We start from the raw sequence: 19,540 nt of genomic DNA, 5'->3' as shown, positions 1-19,540 counted from the left end.
TAGATGTGTTCCTAGTGCCGTTCATGGAGGACATGAAGATACTATGGTAAGAAGGGGTCAAGATGATCGATGCGTCCCTAAAGAAGGAGTTCACTCTAAAAACCATTATCTTTGTCACCATCACCTGATTACCCTAGTCTTTTTTCACTATCGGTTGCAGATCAAAGGGAAGACCGATTGCGTAGTTTGCATTGACAGTACCTGCTATACTTACCTTAATGCATCCAAGAAGATGGTGTACATGAGGCATAGGCGATTCCTCATTAGGAAGCACAGGTACCGAACAGCTACTGATGAATAAGTACTTCAACAACAAGGACGAGCCGCAAATTGACGAGCTGGAGAAGATGAGCTACGGGCAAAAGGTGTTTGACATGGTGAAGGGCATAGATGTCGAGTTCGAAAAGAAGAAAGAGAAAGATGGGACCACGACAAGGAAGAAAAAGTGGGATAAGATGGAGGAACCACCTATCACCGCCGTTCCTTTCAAGAAGTAGTCGAGTTTCTTCAAGTACCTATCATACTAGAAAGAGCTAGATACGCCCCATGCCATCGACTGCATGCACCTGGAGAAGAACGTCTTCAAAAGCACAATTGGCGTCCTGCTAGACATCAATACTAAGACGAATGATGGTCTGAAGTCACGAATGGATCTTGTCAACCAGGGCATCAGGCCCAAAATTCAGCCGACATCGCCGCAGAATGGGAAAGTCGACCTTCGGGGTGTGTGCAACAACCTGACAAAAGATGAGAAAAGGGGTGTGTGCCAGTGGCTTAGGGGTGTCACAGTGCCGATCGGTTTCTCTTCCAACATCAAGAGCCTAGGTCTCGATGAAAGACCTCACACTGACCAACTCATCGGTGGTTGGCTCTTGGGGTATGATGACCGATGGTATGTCCTGTACAGGAGGATTAACTGCTTGCTCAGTTGCATCGACTGATTCTGGCCGGATTGCAGACATTAGGGGCAGATGTGGGGATCGACATAGGACTTCTGTCGTTTTGGCTGTGCCTCGGCATCTGTTAAGGCTTTGTGCTTTGCTTGGGCCTCAACAACGGTTGGCTGGGGGGCATCGGCACTTGTTGGTTGTGGAGCTTGGACATCTGGTACGCTTGCCGATGTACCCATTTGTTGCTGCAAAACAAGTGTAAGGTATGATATTTAACAGATAAAATGTAAAATCAAAGGAATACCTCTTAAGGTTTGTTAGAAATAGTGGTGCTTGATGTCGGAGGAATTGCCGATGACGATCCAGCAGCGGCTCTAACACCCTGATGATTAATATTAATACAGTTTGTGATCGGCATGAGTAGAAATAAGCGGGGTTGTTACCTTGAATGCCTTGATCAGGGTTGTAGCAGCAGCCAATGGAGTGGCCCTAGCTGTAGCCAATTTGGACTTGGAGGTGATGGTCTTGGAACGGGTCTTCTGGTGAGTCAAAGTAGCTAAGGTGGGGGCATTGTAGCCGATCGGTGATATCGGGGAAACAGGCCGAAGATCGAAGGGTTTTCCACTTTTGCTCATAGATGGTGCTGGGTTGCTAACCTATCACGAGAAAGTTAGTTACTGATATATGAAAGGAAAAAGCAGAAGGGAGTTAAAAGAAACTTACTGCGTCATCAGGGAATGGCGTATTCAGGGTCGATCATGTGCCGATATGTGTGAGCAGATGTTGCAAACAGTTGTTCCCTCCACTCTCGCCACCATTGCTTATATGATTCGGTGATGAAAGATACTGGCGTCCAGACGGATATATCGACATCTGTAATATCGACATTGGGGGAGAGTCGCACTACCCTGCTCCAATCTGTTCCGCAGGTGATTGTTTCTCTAGGTTTGATCACATCGGCAAAACAAAGTTTGATTGGCAGTTGCCCAAAAGCCAATTGACGGGATACTGCCGATGGGTTATAAAATTCATACATGATATTGGTGTTTTTCCCGCTACCGAATGTGTTTACTGGCATTGCCCTGGGAGTGATGATGGCCATCATGAGTTCATTATCCTGATTCAGAGTGTCATTGGCAAAGTTGAAAAGAAGGGGGAATCTGTTTTCTTCGTCAATATAAGGTACCCAGGCCCTATGATCACGAGAAAGACCATTGTAGAAGCTTTGGAAGAATCTGCCGATCTGGTTTTCATTGGCCTCTATTCCAGGGAGGACAATTATGGCTTCACCAAAATTGAGGGGTGAGCGTGTTGCCGATTCCTCGTCCCCAAGCACGTGGTCTTCAGCAATTTCTCGGGGGAATTGTTGGGCAAAGAAGTCCCATTGCAAACATTTGTGCATATGGGCATTCAACCACATGTTGATAAACCACCACGGGCCTCCTAAGTTGCCGATGGGTTCGCCAAGCAAAAGTTTCTGAGACACTTGATGAAGAAGATGATAAGTGGAGTTCAGAAGGTATCGGCCAAGAGGGAACCTTACACCATTGGCCAAGAGTTCAGCCGCGGGGAGGAAGGCGTTGGTTGGTCCTACTGATCGACCACAGAAGATAAATTTTTCTAACCACATATTCAAAAATGTGGCATGTTCCTTCTGGTTAACTGTCCCGGTCTTCTAGCATTCTTGAATGTATCCCGTCCAACCATCGATGTTGCGGGTATTCACCCTATGTTCAGATTTTCTGCCATAGATGGAGCCTTCATCGGCAGTTGAAATATCCAAGCCAGTGAGCATGTAGACATCGGCAAGTGTGGGAGTAGCTGGGCCATGTCCAAACATAAAAGTGTTTGTTGTGTCTGACCAGAAGTAAGCAGCTGCAATCATCATTGACTCGTTCTTTTGCATATCGGCAATAGATAGCCTAATGCATTGGTCTAGCTTCCGTTCTGCCCAGTGTACTTGCATCGACCTATTGACCCTCAAGTACCAATCTTTCCACCCTTTGGTGGTTTTGGGCTAAGATCGGAATGTATCTTTCCATAAATTCAGAGAGAAATTTTGGGCTCTAAAAGGGATTCTATTAACCTCTGCATTAATCAGATCAGTTAGATCTAGGTTGCCCATTGGTCCTAGGCATTGGACATGCGGCTGATCAGTTGGAATAACTAATTTGTTGCGTAGTTTCTAAGTTTAGAGGATCCGAAGAACAAAAGAAAATAAAAAAAATTACCAACTGTATGAACTCGCAAAGACTAGAGGAATCGAGGTAAAAGGTAACGGAAAGTGGTACGAACCGCAGGGACGTCGAAGTTGGTTGCCATTATCTTGAGGTAGATGGGGGCACGAGCCGGAGACTCGAGGTTGACGCTGGAGAAAAGTTCTTGTTGGTTGAGGTCACGCAGTTGTTCGTCGGAGTCGCCGTCGGAAAGAGAGAATGTCAATGATTGGAGTCTGAGGGTAGAAGACGAGCGTTCCGGAGAAATCTATTTATAAGCCGCTTGGAGTAGGGGTATTTTGGACTTATCTCTATGCCACGCGCATGTAGGATCGAGGTGGTTCAGATGGATATGGTAACTGTTCGCACGATAATCAAGGGATTGTACAGATGATTTGATGGCAAGTAATCATGACTTGGAAGAGATATCGGTATAGGATATTTTAATTCTGAAAGTGGTGGCATTATTATGTTAGGATCTTGCCGATGGATTATTGTTTCAGGTATCTTAACCATAATCAAGGCAAGAGTGGTTGGCAATTGTGCGATATTTACTGAGGTGCGTGAATCAGGATTAAATTTGATTAGATTTGATAACAGATCAAGTTTTGGCTTGAAGGATGAGTTACGGTAATTGGGCGAAGGCCAACGTTATCTAGAGTAAATTTCGGAGCATTAATGGTTTTATACTTCGAAATTGGGGGGCATGTGTTGACACCGTTTTTTGCACGTGTCAAAATGATCAGAGTGGGCTAATCGGCAGGAGGAAAGTTACTGTATACGCTGACAGCCGATGAAAATTAGCTTGTAAAGATGGTTGCCGATGAATGGTGGTGATCGATGGAAATGTTGATTTAGACTCGGGCGTTGCCGATAAGGTTGAAGATGTTATTGTCGATGCCGATGAAAGAAGGCTTGAAGACTACTGCCGATGAAACAGGAAGTATGCCGATGGAAAGGAGGTCGGTGAGATTTCCATCGTAATTGAGGCGGACAGGGAAATAGATAGGAGTTGATTTCCTTTTCTATATTTGTTAGAGTATGATTCATGTAAGAGTCACGGATTTCCTTAGATATGGACTTGGTGTCCTAGTTATATTTGGTTATGTCTCTTTAGATCAGGGTATAAATATAGATTGAGGGGCAATGTAATAGATAATCAATCAATATCAAAACCAATTTTTACTCCTATTTGCATCTACTTACTTTTCGGCGACTTCGTCAATTTGCATATTTTTCCTTTTTACGAGTTCTCATTGATTCGGCGAGTTGCATCGTTTCAGTGCAACCTTCGGCGATTCTCGAGTTCCGCGTGAGTACCTCTTGGCCGTGACTTCCGGGCGTATCGCTGTTGTCAGGACCAAAGTGCTCGTATCTTCATCCTTGTCGATTAACAGATCAAATCGACTGGCACGCTTTGGATATCGATTCGGGTATTAGCCCTTTGTGTTTGCAGATCCACTTTTGCATCAACACAAATTTCTTTTCATTTCTTCGGTAAGGCCAAAAAATAGACTTGACAACATGAATATGATTTTTCTACCCATTTTATTCTATTATTTCATGCACTTATAGATCAAATTTGACGTAAATCAATTAAATTCCTAGAATGCATTTAATGAATTAAAACTAGCACACAGATCCAAACAAAATGCTAAATTTTAACATGGATTATGCTATGTTGTTTGTTGAGTATAAAAAAAGTTTCAAGGTCAAATGAGAAAAAAATTGTTTGCCGAGTGCTGCCCAACGGACACTGGGCAAAAGGGCAATGGAGGGACACGTGGCGCGATGTTTGCCGAGTGCCGTAATTTGCCGAGTGCCGGAGTTTGCCGAGTATTTTTCAGTAGAATTGCCGAGTGTCAGAATGTTTGCCGAGTGTTTTTTAGTAAGGCACTCAGCAAACAGATAGTTTGTCGAGTGTCGAAATATTTGCCGAGTGTTTTTAGTTTGGCACTCGGCAAAGAGATGGTTTGCCAAGTGTCCGATAAAATACACTCGGCACAAAATATGACACTAGACAAAACCTTCAAAGCCTGTTTGATGATCTTTATCACTTATATATATCATCTCCGTTGTAACGAAGTGAGTTACTTTGGTAAGTCTATCAATGGCAACCCAAATAGCATCTTTGCCTTGGCCAAGAGGAAGGGGCGCACGTGGGGAGGTGGGCTGTCGGAGGCACCGCTCGCATCCCCATGTGGGCCACCGGATCGGACGTGACGTCGCCGAGCACGAGCAGAGGAGGGCCTTGTTTAGTTGCCAAACTTTGGATGTGTAAAGTTGGTAAAATGTAATATACCGATACTGTAGCATTTCGTTTGTATTTGGTAATAATTGTCCAACCGTTGACTAATTAGGCTCAAAATGTTCGTCTCGCAAAGTACAACCAAACTATGCAATTAGTTTTTAATTTCATCTACTTTTAGTATTCCATATATATACCGTAAATTTAATGTGACAGAGAATCTTCTTTTTATATAGTGCCAAAATTGAGAGTTAGGAAAAAACTAAACAAGGCCTAGCTTTCCTGACGCCGCTTGGCTCGCCGTGCTGACCGTTCTGACGCGACATCGTCGCCGAGCACGAGCCGAAGCAGCGACGCCGAGAGATCCTCAACATGCGGGTGAATGGATAAGGTCCGCGAGCGTAAGTGACTCCGCTTGCTTATTTTCTTTCTATACTTGTGGGTCCCACTTAACCTAAACAATCAGCCCACCAAGAGATGGCCCATAGAAAAATAAAGTGGCAGCAACTTAATTTGTTTGCTTTTTCTGGAACAAGTCCTGGGAATTGTTGGAGTATTTGAGTTTTTTCCTCTCCCAATAATTTTAGCAATATTCAAAAAACAGTTTTCTAACACTATTTTTTAAGATGCTGTGATCATGTTTCTATAATCAATTAGATGTTGTTTGAATTTATGAAAAGATTGTTGGCATTTACACAAAGTTTGCTAAGATGTAGGGAAAAGAAAAGTAAAGATCATGTGTAAAGATCTTGATCGTTGTCCTGTGCAACGCACGAGCATAGTGTGCCCAAGTCTATTTTTAAGGCATCTCAACCTTTCAGCCCGTGATGAGCTCTCAACTATGAAACGACTGCCTGGCATTTATAACATCTACAATTCGAAACACATTCGCCACCGATCAGGTTGTCCACGTCGCCTCAAATTCGTTCTACCGACTTCTACAGTGCACGGACCAAAATATCTTCTTGCCTCTTCTCTCTTCCGCAGCGCCGTCTCCCTCTCTCTCCGTCTGTACTCTCTCCCCTTTCCCTCTCTCTCCCTCACTTCTTGCCCTGACCGCCGCCGCTCCCCGCGTTGCGCACCCCGTGACATGGCATATATATAAAAGACAAAGACAGAAGGAGCGGCACCGGATCTGCTCTGTTAAGCATCCGTTAGCTCCGTTTTTTATTTCTCTTTGACACGTATCGCTAGCTCTCCTATTAGGTCTGCAACTACCGGCCAACCGATAACTCATCATCAACATAAACAAAAAGACTTAGAGAAGGAATCTCGCTTGACATGGAACGGTAGAGAAACAGTCCCATATAGTACACTAATACACAGAAAGTCACTACAAATAAGACAAGTCTAACCCTTGAGTGGTGAACCAACATGGCCACTTATTTGTGTTCTTAACTTTTTTGTTTCAAGTTTTGGTATAAGCTATAGGTTAATTCGTTTCTTTGTGTTTAATAACTTTTGTGTTTCCAAGTTTTGACATATGTTATAAGTTAATTCGTTTCTTTTTGTTTAATATTTTTGTACATAAGTTGTGTTTTTCATAACTTTTTGTGTTTCCAAGTTTTAGCATAAGTTATAAGTTATATAGTATAAATTAATACACATAAGTTATACATTGAAGTTATGTGTATAACTTCGTGACTTTCCAAAAAAGATAAGTTGCGGAAATATTTTTTTGCCAAAAATGGAAAGTGGCACATAAGTTATATGTTGAAGTAATGTGGATAACTTTGTGACTTTCTAAAAAAAAGAAAGTTGTAGATTTTTTTTTGCCAAAAAAGGAAAGCGCGGGCTGTCTGATTGAGCGCTCGTTTCAAACCGAGCGCACGGACGATTTAGTGGTGTGGTATATACTACTCTTACAATACAAGTGTAACACCCCTAGTGTTACGAGCTTGCTTAGCACTGAGATTTAGGTCCGAGAGGGATTAGCCTAACAAGTTTTTGGGTTTTAAAAATTTATACCATGAAATGATAAGTGAATCCTATGCGACTCACCTTTGTGGACTCAAATAAATATCCAAGTTAACTTACTTGGTGCGTAAAAGTGCTAATAAAAATCCTAACGAGAAACATGGGATAAGCCGTTTTAATTGTTCGGCACGAAAAACAATTTCTATGAACAAAAATAAAACATAACTTGTATTAGGCACTTAAATAAAAATTGAAGTACAAGTTTAGTAGATGGAAATGCAACTTTAACTTTTGGAAAATAAATATTGTTAACTAGTGTTTGGGAGCTCAACAATCGAATCCAAAATTTAAATAGAACTTTTCGTTGAATCAGCAAGAAGTCAAAATTATAGTTAGTGTCATTTTTGGTGAATTATATTGATCAAAATAATTAAAGAGTGCTTAAATGTTTTGCTCCTACGAGTTAGTATAAGGTATGGACTATTGTGTGAAATACTTGTTGGTTGAAGTTAATAAGGTTTAGACATTTTTAAAATTATGGCAAAAGTGTTAATGGATGTTTAGTTCGAGCTGAACTTTTGACTTTCTAAGACTGAATGGGAGTAGACATTGCCGTTTTGGCATTCAAATCCTAACTAAATTGTTTAAACACTAGCTTTATGTTTTAGTATTGTTGATTGACTCTAAGTGAGCCCTTGAGCTTGGTATAGGTCATAGTGGTGTTGGGTGTTACGTTGCCCTCTTAAAAATTACTCAAATGTCGTTAAAACGTGTGAAATTATAACATCTGGTTTTAAGAACAAATACAGATACACACCATATGTGAGCCAGAAAGTCAATTCTCACATATAGCTACAAATAAGGGTAATATCAATAGACAATGCTCAATATATAATGTACCTAGTATAAAGAATATAACCTTAGATAGCAAACAACGGAAAGACAACTCTGATCTTCGGGTGAAGACTCCAATTCCACAGGGAAAACCGACTGGTTGATCATAAACCTAATTCCTCCAAACTCTAGCAATCTGGTACCCATCTGGGATTTTTCCCAAAGTATTGAAAAGTAAAGCAAGCGTAAGTATATGTCGTACTCAATAAATATAACCTGGGGTTCATGAGGCTCAAAAGGTTGACACTAGTTTGACTGCGATTAGCTTTTAATGAGTCATGATTTTAGCAATTGAGTATCATTGTCGACGAAATATGGTTGGCAGTCTACGTAGGGGTATGCCCAAGGTAGTAGATTGTCGGCAGGCGGTGCGTGTAATCAGGAACCAGATGGTTACAGAGGCACAAGACATAAGATTTATATAGGTTCAGGCCGCCAGTGTGGCGTAAAACCCTACGTCCTATGCTCTGTTATTTGTATTGATCTGGGGTGGGATCTGTTGTCCTCGTTGCGCTGTTCCCCTGCGTCGTTAGGCTTGTCGGACGTATCCGGAGCCTTTTGACGCGTGTAGATAGACTTGAGAACGCGGTAATTCTCCATGGTATGGTTTGACTTAGGATGGAGCTGGCAGGGCCCTTTCAATGCTTTGGCGTCGTCTTCGTAGTTACGACGTTCGCCACCTTTTTTGATGGTGTTGACCTCACCGTCGTATTCCCGAGCACGCTTGCCCCTGTAATCGTCACGGCGGTTATGCCGCTGATTACGTTGGTCACGGGAGTCGTTGCGCTGGTTGCGGCGGTCAAAATTGTCGTTCCGACCACGGTTGCCGCGGTAGTCGTCGCGGTGTGGGGGGTGGTCGGAGCGTGGAACCCTTGCTGCTTCTTCGATAATTATCTTTTTAGCGTCGTCGGCGTCCGCATATTTTTTAGCGGTGGCTAGGAGCGCTGTGACTGATTCAGGTCTCTTGCGGAGGAGCTTGTCCCTTAGGGCGTCATGGAAGCGGAGGCCAGTGATGAAAGCCTCGATTGCCTCGTTGTCAGAGATTGATGGGACCTTGATGCGCATCTCCGAGAAACGCCGGACATACTCGCGCAGTGGCTCATCTTTTTGATCTCGAATCCGCTGCAGATCATATTTGTTGTTGGGTTGCTCACAAGTAGCAATGAAGTTGTTGATGAAGGCTTGCTTGAGCTCTTGCCAAGAATCAAAGTAGTTCGCCGGCAAGCTGACCAGCCATTGGTGACCTGCATGGCCAACAGCGACTGGGAAGTAGTTAGACATAACATGCTCTTCAGCCATGGCTGATCTGCATGTAGTTTCGTAGAGCATGACCCATAATTCGGGGTTCTCCTTGCCGTCGTACTTCTGAAGTTTTTCGAGCTTGAAGTTCTTGGGCCATATGACCTGGCGAAGGTGCAGAGTAAACTGCTTCAAACCCGGTGGGCCGTGGGCAGTATCATATTCCATATGGCGATAGCTTTCGTGGGATGCACGATCGCTGGCTCTTTGGTTGATGCGATCGCGCAGATCACATCCTCCGAGGTAATGGCGGAGATCGTTATTGCCATCACGGCAATCTCGGTTGCCATCCTGATTAACCCTGCGACCGCGGTTATCGCGGCAATTATCGCGGTTGTCTCGGCGGTTGTCGTCCCGAAAGTCGCAGCGGTTGTCCTCCCGACGGCGGTTGTTATCCCCACCACCATCATGGCCACCGTTTTCGCCTTGACGGTTGTCTGACGGGTCGTTGTTGCGCGAGTCACGTTGGTTGGGTGGTTGTGAGCGACTTGAGTACTGGCGGCTGTGGCTTGATTCGACTGAGATGGATGGAGCCCGGGCTTGATTTACAATCTCTGCAGTCTGGGCCATAGCAGCCGTTAGGTAAGCTTGTATATCATCGTGAACTGCCTGGGTTTCCGGGGTATTGGGTAGCCGTTGCATTGTCGCTATAGCAACGACTACGTTGGCGCTTGGAGTCATGAAGACCTGTTTGTCCCCCACCCTGTCGAAGGCATTGTTGAGGTCGCGTGGCTGGACCATTATGCGTTGTGCCTCCTCTTCTGCTTTGGCTTCGATTTGTTGGTGATTAAACTGGTCAATATTGCGTGCTTCACATGCAATCCTTTCTTGTTCTGTTTCACCAACTACTGGTGGTTCGTCATTACTGACAACATTGATCAAATCCCCTCGCCTTGGTGGGAAAGATAGGAATTGTGGGAACCCCGGGGCGTGGTCTGGGATATCCAGATCGTATTCGATGCCTTCATCGTCGTGATGCTGGAGCTCGGTGTGGATGGAGACATTAGATGCGATGCCAGACGAGGAGCTAGAGTCACCCTCTTGGACCGTGTGGACGGATCCTTCTTGATAATCCTCAATCCGGATCATGTTGACGAAGTTGCGTGGCTTCGGCCGAGGTCGATGTATAAAACACAGATCCAAGCAGCGTTGTATATTGTACGCATAGTTGGAGGCAGTGTTTCGCAGGCCGTAGGGCTAGGCCTGGTAGTTCTCCATCGAGGCTTCGCGCTCGAAGAGCCGGATGCCAGTCGCGGGGGCTGGCCGGCGACGAGCGGAGCGCCCTTCAAGAGTAGATGTGACCACGAGATCTGTACCGAGTCATGTAGGACAACTGGCCCAAGCTAGTCAGGTAGATCTATTGTGAGTTGCAGTTACCTGCTCATTAGGTTGAGTTTGAATCGAACTTATCGGAGCTAGGGTTTCAGCAAGTTTGTGCTGACCCGATCGATGGAGTTGAGCAGGTCGTTGTTGTCGATCTGCTTCCCTTTGTAGTGAAGAAGCGAATGATGGGTTATCGGTGTGGCTGAAGATGATGCGGGCATGGTCGGAGCCAGATGTACCATGGTCGGAGCCAGATCCACCGTGGTCGGAGCCGTATCCACCGTGGTCGGAGCCATATCCACCGTGGTCGGAGCCGTATCCACCGTGGTCGGAGCCCTAGCCGATGCAGGTGAAGCAGTGGTCGACGTAGATTGAATCCGCGCCTCCTCCATGGTCATGGCAATGAAGTTGTCGGAGCCAGTGGTCCAGGTGATCTGATCGACGGTGAACGTGAGGCCGTTCGGTGTAGCCATGGAGCCGGGGATGATGACCATCTTGTTCGCTTGGAGAGCAGTACGCACACCCCCTACCTGGCGCGCCACTATTGACGAAATATGGTCGGCAGTCTACCTAGGGGTATGCCCAAGGTAGTAGATTGTCGACAGACAGATGCGCAAGCCACAAACAAGATGGTGACACAAGACAGATACGAGGTTTTATCCAGGTTTGGCCGCCAAGAAGGCGTAATACCTACGTCCTACGTCTGATTGTATTGCTATATGTCAATGAGAGATGTTTTTTAGAGGGGGTCTCTGCCCGCCTTATATAGTCCGAGGGACAGGGTTATAGATCTAGAAACTAATCCTAGTCAGTTACAATTGCCATAGGTGGCTGGATAATGATTCATATTCTAACCGACCAGGATCTTGCTTGATCTCCAAATCTGCTTTGACTCCTTGCGCGGGACTTTGAACAGGTTGACCGAGCCACATGTCGTCTTCTAGTGGACCGAACCCCCTGATCCGGGCCGGCCCAAGCCTAGCCGTAAGGGTATAGGGGTTAATACCCCCACAATAAGTTTATCACAAGCCCATATAAACACATGATCAGGTAAACATAAATAACGATAGCATAAATAGTAATCATTAGTGAGCATCTTCATCATCAGTATCATCAGTGCTCATCATATATTCCATAAGGGTCCAAGGCCGCTTGTGACCGTGAGCACGGCTGATATACTAGTTTTACACTCTACAGAGGTTATACACTTTTACTGTGAGTCATGATTTACCCTTTCGCCTGAGGCGACCAACCTCTTGACCCACTACCAAGGAAGGTCGGTAGGGTTCACTATGAAGCCTTTCAAAGGTTCATCTAACAAGTTAGGGCCACATGGTTCTGTGCCATGCAAATGTAGGGCTCCCCTTTCGACAGGCACAATGATGCGTAGCCTATACACTAACGGACAGAGGCCGCACTATATCCAACTCGAAACACACCCCTCTTGCGTCATAAAGGTAACCTCTAACAAGCTAGAAAAGGTCCTCGTGCTGAGCTAAAGCCAGATCCATATAGCCCTCACAGTTGTACTATAAGTCCCAGATGTTCGCTTATAGATAAGTCCTTAGGAAGAGGAATCTAGAACACCATAAAAACAGCCCAATGCTCTAGCCTCCTTGTTCCATGTTGCTAAAAAGCATCTTTTAATGTTTATTGCATAATCCATTAGTCAAGTTACAAGATCATGGCTTTAGTTGAGAACTAGCATTATACTACCCAATGCAATACCCCATAGGTAACAAGGTACAAAGTAATAAAGTACTAGGAAATTCTTAGTGGTAGCCAAGGTAGACACATGTAGTATGAATTAAATAATTAAAGGTGTATGGGACAATAAGGAAGATCCCATGCTATACTTGCCTTAAACTTAGATCCTTCTTATATTAAATTGCAACCTCCAAAGGCCTTCTTCTGGATCACCAACACAAAGCTCACCGACTGGACATGATCATAAAGCACCACACAAGCATCCATACAATCATACACAAAGCAAACAATAGATCTAAATTAGAATAATACACCAAACATAAAATCAAGATGAAAAGTTTATAAAACAAATCTATGTCTCGCTAGGAACACACAGACGCAAAAAGCACTCTAATTGGAGCTATGGTGCAAAAGATACAACTACCGATAGATTAAAAAAAAACTATAGGCTTTATTTATTTTAATTATAAAACATATATAAGATACTTCAGAGAAATATCTAAATTGAGTTAAATCAAATTATACTTGATTTAGAAAAACAAGGTAAAACTAATCATATAATTGACCAAGGTAAAAAACCTAAGTTACTTTTAATTAGAAAAATCCAATTGCATAATCATTATTCAAGTTAGGATTTAAACCATAAAATTCTAGAGCTTTTGATATAGAAAACATTGATATTAATGCGTAGATTATGTCATTACGAATCTAACACATCTTGAATGGATCGAATTGGAGCTAAAACGAATAATCTACGATTTAAACAAATTTCCTTTAGTAAAATAATAGATTAAATCTAATCACAAATTTTAAAAGTTGAAAACATATCTATCAGTAGTATGAACATGTATCTTATGGAATTACGAACTTAACGCAAGTTGAATGGGTCAAATTAGAGTTAAACGGGAAAAATATGGCCTAATGAAAATAGTGGCAATTTTGTAAATAGATGGAACTTGATTTTCGAATTAAAATAAATAAAATTTGATTTTAAACCGGCCAAGGACTACGGGCACTAATTTAAGAAAAGATAGGGGTCCTTTTGAAAGAAACCAGGGATGACGGGTCGAGATCAAAATAATTATAAGGGCCTTTTTATAAAAACGACAGGCGAAGGGGTACAGGCTAATCTGAGCCGTTGGATCCAAGATGGATGGCTTGGATTAGATCAGAGGGGGAGAGGGAGATGCTAGCCGGCTGGAACAGTGCCTCTGGCACGACGGGACACCATTGCCGACGTTACGAGCTTACCGAAACTTAGTGAAAACGTCGTAGAGGCCTCAGATTTCAACGGAAAAGCACTAGGAGATAGGGGAGGATACAACGAGCTCACCTAGGGGCTTTTTGCGGACGGCGAAGGCTCGGCAAGGGCATAGAGCTCAGCAGTGCGGCTATTTGCTTTCTTGCGAAATTTGGCGATGCCGCGGGTGAGGTTCCGAGCAAGATGGAGGGAAAGAAAGGCGTTGCCAGGTTCTTCACCTATACCCCAAGCTCGGCAGCAACTCGTAGGCGTCAGCACAGCAGCGGACGGCGCCCTTCGTGGTGGCGGGCGGACACGCTCTACTCGGCGAGATCCGAACACGGTGGTGGCAGCAGCTAGGGCTAGATAGAGAGGCGGCGCATGCGGCTACGTTATATAGGGTCCTCAGCGTGGCACACACGCCAAAACCCCCGCGGATTGCGGTGCACGGCGGTGAAAACCGACTCGATAGAGTCCTGCTCGGTGCCAACTGGAGGTAGAAGACGGCTAACGTGTGGGCCCAGGATGGCAGTGAGAGAGGAGGGGGAAGCGGCGAGGGCCGCGCTGGGCTTGCTGTGTGCGGCTAGGCCGGAACGCGAGATGGGCCTATGGGACGGCGCTGCTGGGCCACGCGGAGAGGGGGAAAAGAAGACGCGGGCTGCGGGATGAGGGAGCAGACCGGCTGGGCCGGAAGCCGAGAGAGAGGAGAGGAATTAAAAGAAATTCCTTTTTAATTTCTTAAACCTATTTTTCAAATCCAAATTTAAATCCTTTTGAAGTTTTGTTCAAACCCAATCATCATAAAATAAATATGCAGCTGCATGTATGCACAAACATGTTGCTACCTTATGATAATTTTAAATTAATGAAATTTTTTATTTTCCTATGTTTCATGAGCACATAAATTCCAAATTAAATCATTTTAGCTCTATTTTCAAAATTTCAAATTTTAGGGTGTTACGGAAATCATGTTGTGGGCGCTCGGTTCGCGAACCAGCGTTCAGTGCGATGATCCTATCTTGGCGTCTCTCCATCTTTATCTTGGGCCATCCTCTGGTCATAAACATTGTTTCGCTAGTTAGTTGTTAGCACCAACTACAGGTTAGTGGAATTGGTTGAGTCATAATCGAGACACTAAGTAGTTTTGGCTAGCGTTAAAAATCATGCTTGGCACCATTTCAGCCGCTGGCCCCGTGGGCGCGGTCACCACACATGCATGCGCTGCTGGCGCCGAACTCAGGCCATGGCCAGGCTGTTGCTGCTGGCTAGCTCATGTGCCCGGTCGGTGCCACGTGGTGCCCTTGGCCTCGTGTTGGCTGTCCCGGCTAGTTATGGCTTGGCCCCGCTATCACTATGTGCGCGCGGCACCCTCTGGTCGCCGAGCCGCGCGCGGGGACGAGACAAGGCTACAGCTACCATCGCCTTGCCATCGTGGCGCTCACTTCATCCCTCATTACACCTACCGCGTCGTGGATCTAGGCAGGTGCCAAAGGCCGCCACGTCTAGGCCAATGTCCTCGGTTGTAGGGGCGATGGTGTTGTCCCTCTGCTGCGCTTGCCCCCGCTAGCCGACGCCGGTGTGACCTGCTCGCTCTAATTCAAGTGCTTCGAACCAAGCCTCTAGTTCTCATCATCTATGCGCACGTGCTCGTACTGCTGCCATCGATCGGGGTCACCTCGTCTTAATCCGCTCAGGCTCACTAGTGTGACCTCCCCATGGCCGCACCGTGTGTAGCACCACCATTCCTTCCTCTTCCTAACCACCAGCTTGGGCTTCGTAGCGTAATTCCCCACGTCAATTAGGCACCCTATTTTCCTCAAGCCCGTCCGATCACTACCAACCGGCAATTTGGTGTTTTGCTCGCCGCCGGCCGTGGATGCCGCCAAATCGGTAGGTTGGAAGGTAAGGCATGTAGGAGTGGTAGCAGTTCGATTGCTCGTAACCCTGAGCTCACCTTGACTCCCTCCATCCGGTGCTCGCGCTACTTTGCTCAGGGTGCTCGTCGATGGAGTGTGGATGCGTCGGTGCCACGCTTGGAGCGCCGTCGCGCGGTGAGGGTGCACGTGGCCAGACTACCACAGCGTTCCCCTACTTCAACCGTCAGTGGGGTGTGCACCACGGTGAGCCACTTATGCTTATCCACCACTTCTACTCTACCGAGCGTGCGTAGGTTCGTTGGAACAGTCGCGCCATCGCCGCGGATAGCTGCTCGCCACTGCAGCCCGCGACAGTGCACCTCTAAATCCCTAACCGCCACCCATCCTTGCGCGTTTAGCTATAGATAGTGGTTGGCCCATTACTTCCGTCGTAGCGAGCCTAGTTTGCCTAGCGTAACTACCTTATGCCGTCGGCCGCCGCGCGAGCGCGCATGGGGTTTCCAGGGATCTCCCCGTGGTAAAGGTGAAAACATCCGAGGGTTTGGTTGCAAGATTACTGATAGTAGGAATAGTGCGCGTAGTAGTCCTGTTATATCTAAAAGCACGGGGGCTTTTCTGCAAAACAGCCAACATCCCGATAGGCGGAGTTGAGAAACTTCTTCTTTCTTGTGTCTTCCTTCTTCTTTCTACCACCGAAGATTGAGGAAGACTGATCTAAAAATTATTCTCCCTAGTCCTTCATCGTGGCCTGATCTAACCACAAGAAAATGGAGAAAAAATATTCCATGGCAGCGACATCATCTCCGCCTTGATGTCACCACCTGGAAAGAAATGTCTCTATGCCGTCATACCGGTGAAGTTGCTGACGCCGTAGTTGTCGCCCTTATCTTCAATAGAGCCGCCATGGAGAAAACGATTCCACCCTGCCCCCTCGCCGTCGCTGGTGAGGAGGAGGAGATAAATCCCCAATACCAAGAAACTTAGCATGGAGAGACTCTAACCTCAAGACTCGATCTACTAGAAAAACTTGTTAAAAACGATGGATCCCCACTCCCTTCGGCCTCCAGCGAGATGCTATAGGGGAAGGGAGGGGGACCAACGATGGTGGAAGGCGGGGGCGGCGGATGCTCTTAGGACAATAGGAGGCGACTTGGGAGTTGACGACTTTAACTTATCTTCTTTTATATATTATCTTTTCTTTACCTCTCTTACTCTTCCTTTTCTCGTCCTTATCCTCACGCACAGGCACCACAAAACTACCTGTATGGATCACCGGACGAGTTCCACCTCTCCCCCCAGCATCCTCAATAGGGCGACTCGGGGGCGACTTCGTCACCGTCCTAGCTCCCCCCTCTCGGCCTCCACTCCAGCAGTCGTCGCCGGCCACTAGCGCGTTGTTGTAGCGACCAGCGATGGGCCCAAAAAAGGTGCTCCATTCGCACCTCCCTCTCCCTCACCCTCGCTCCTTTACCTCCCCCTCCACCCTCTCCACCTCCGGCAGGGAGCGGCGGCGGCCGGCCGGATCCGCCCCCCTAGGGCCGGATCTGCGCGCACTGGTGGCCGGCTCTCCTTCCTCAGTGATGGGGAGTGGACGGGTCGACCTACACCGGCTGTCGGGCCAGGTGGTGGCAGCTGCTACACCCTCTCCATCTCTGGCGGTTTGCTGCAGCGGTCAGCCAGATTCGCCCCTCCTGGGGCCAGATCTGGCGCTCCGGCAGCCGGATCTCTCTCGGCGGCGGGCTGCGGCAGGGTTGGCCCACCTACGGCGTCGACCGGTGGCGGCTGGCCGGCTAGCATCTGTCGTCTGGAGGTGAGTGTACATGCATCTTTTGCCGGCATCCTTAATATGTCTGAAAATTTTTGGAAACTTATTTATTTGGGGATGGAGTGTGATTACATTATGGCAATGTTTGGTAGAGCGGTAAAAAAACCGCTTCCTAGAGAAGCTATAGAAATGGAGCAAAAACAACGGTCAAAATAAGCTGGTCTGACCCAGTTCCACGTTTTAGTATAAATGGATGTTGTGGGGTAGAAACGTGATAAACAAAAGCTAAAAAAAGCTATTTGGCTTTTAGTCTTAGCTTATTTTGACCATCAGCAGTTTATAAGGTATAACAAACAAGTCTTCTGTCATATCTATATTAATAATTTAATTTTGAACACTCTATGTTTTATAAAACAATTATACTAAACATATGGTTCTGTGGTATAACAAATTCAATATGTTCAGTGTGGTGGCGCAAGTGCAAGCAGAAACCACTATTTATGTCATTGCATGAACCATGAGGATAACCTAGGAGTCTATATATAGATGAAAAAACATGTAGATAGTAATTTATGAGTTCGTCATATAACTAGATAGAGACTACAAAGTAGTATATATTATGTCTATTGTGATAGAAAATGAACAAGGTAAAATAACATATAATTTAATATAAATAATCTTTATTAGTTAATTGTAGTAAACAGTAAACAGTAACTAATAATATAGATGCTAGCACATACGAGAGCAAGGGTTTATAGACTATTTTTCAGTTTGTACACACAAAGCTTAGTTGTTATTCCATTTCAGGTGTGCAACAGAACTGATATATAGTGGTATATACAGGACTAAACTGCAGGTACCTCGTTGTCATCGATGACGTCTGGACCATACGAGCATGGGAGGCAATCCAATCTGTGTTTCCAGATAACAATTGCGGTAGTGGAATCATCGTAACCACTAGGATAGAGAATGTGGCCAAAGCATGCAGTCCTTCTATAGGTGGACAAGATCACATCCATCAAATGGAAGCCCTCGATTCTGATGCTTCCAAGAGTTTGTTCGTCCGCATAACATTTGGCAACAAGGGTTGCCCAACGGAGGTTGAAGACGTGATGGGCAAGATATTGAAAAGATGTGCTGGCTTGCCATTGGCTATCGTTAGCAGTGCTAGCGTCTTGGCTGCCTATACATCACTGGGAAGCATTGAAAAGTGGGAATCAGTCTACAGATCAATTGGTTCTCAGATGGAGAGCCACCCTACCCTGGAAGGGATGAGGCAGATAGTCACGCTCAGCTACAATCATCTGCCGCACGAGCTCAAGAGTTGCATGATGTACCTTAGCATCTTCCCAGAGGATTATGAGATTGAAAAGTATCGGCTCTTGTGCAGATGGATCGCTGAAGGACTGGTTATGGAGAAGCGGGGATTCACACCGATGGAGGTTGCAGAATCCTACCTAGATGAGCTGGTGAGCAGGAACATGATTCAAATCCAAGTCAGTTTTTACTGGACAGAGGAGACGTGTCGTGTGCACGACATGCTTCTTGAGGTCATGGTGTCCAAGTCCCTGGAGTGCAACTTCGTCAGCCTGATAGGAGGCCGGGCAGTATGCTGGGATGTCGTATGACAGGATTCGTCGCCTCTCCATCCACGGGGACGACAGCAGAAGGCAGAGTAGTAGTGTAGAGGGGGCCAAGAAAAATATGGCGGGACGACGACTTCATGACAATGGCATTGAGGGGATGAATGTGCAGCATGTCCGATCACTGAACATCTTCCATCAGAAAGGGCAGCAGCTGCTGGATCTCCTGGTTAAGTTCACCCCCCTGATGAGGGTGCTTGACCTCGAAGGCTGTGTGGGTCTAACTAAGCATCACCTGCAATGTATCTGCAGGCTGTACCTTCTCAGGTTCTTGAGCTTCATGGGTACATATATCGAGGAGGTTCCATCTCAGATACAGAACCTAGAGCATCTGCAGACGTTGGATGTGCGTGACACGTCAGATATATTGCCCCCTGCCGGATTCCGTGAAGAAGCTGTATCAACTTGAGCGCCTGCAGACAAGCCTCGGCCGCAATCATTGGAGGCTGCCCCGGGGTCTCAGGAACATGACCAAGCTGCGTGAGGTGGGTTTCTCCGTCCTCGGCAACGACCTCGAGGTT

The 19,540-nt window shown here is 46.0% G+C and overlaps 1 protein-coding gene across 1 annotated transcript; it reads left to right on the top strand.

Moving 5' to 3' along the window:
• The first annotated feature begins 560 nt into the window (after positions 1-560).
• LOC136548065 (disease resistance protein Pik-2-like) lies at positions 561-19,428 on the top strand. Its single transcript, XM_066539711.1, has 3 exons — positions 561-759; positions 18,220-18,983; positions 19,066-19,428. The coding sequence occupies exons 1-3, from the start codon at positions 561-563 to the stop codon at positions 19,426-19,428; spliced, it is 1,326 nt and encodes a 441-aa protein (XP_066395808.1).
• Positions 19,429-19,540: the final 112 nt, after the last annotated feature.

The sequence above is a fragment of the Miscanthus floridulus genome, chromosome 4, assembly GCF_019320115.1.
Source record: "Miscanthus floridulus cultivar M001 chromosome 4, ASM1932011v1, whole genome shotgun sequence".
NCBI lineage: Eukaryota > Viridiplantae > Streptophyta > Magnoliopsida > Poales > Poaceae > Miscanthus > Miscanthus floridulus.
Note: the sequence above shows the minus strand (reverse complement) of the source record. Positions and strands in the feature narration are given on the sequence as shown.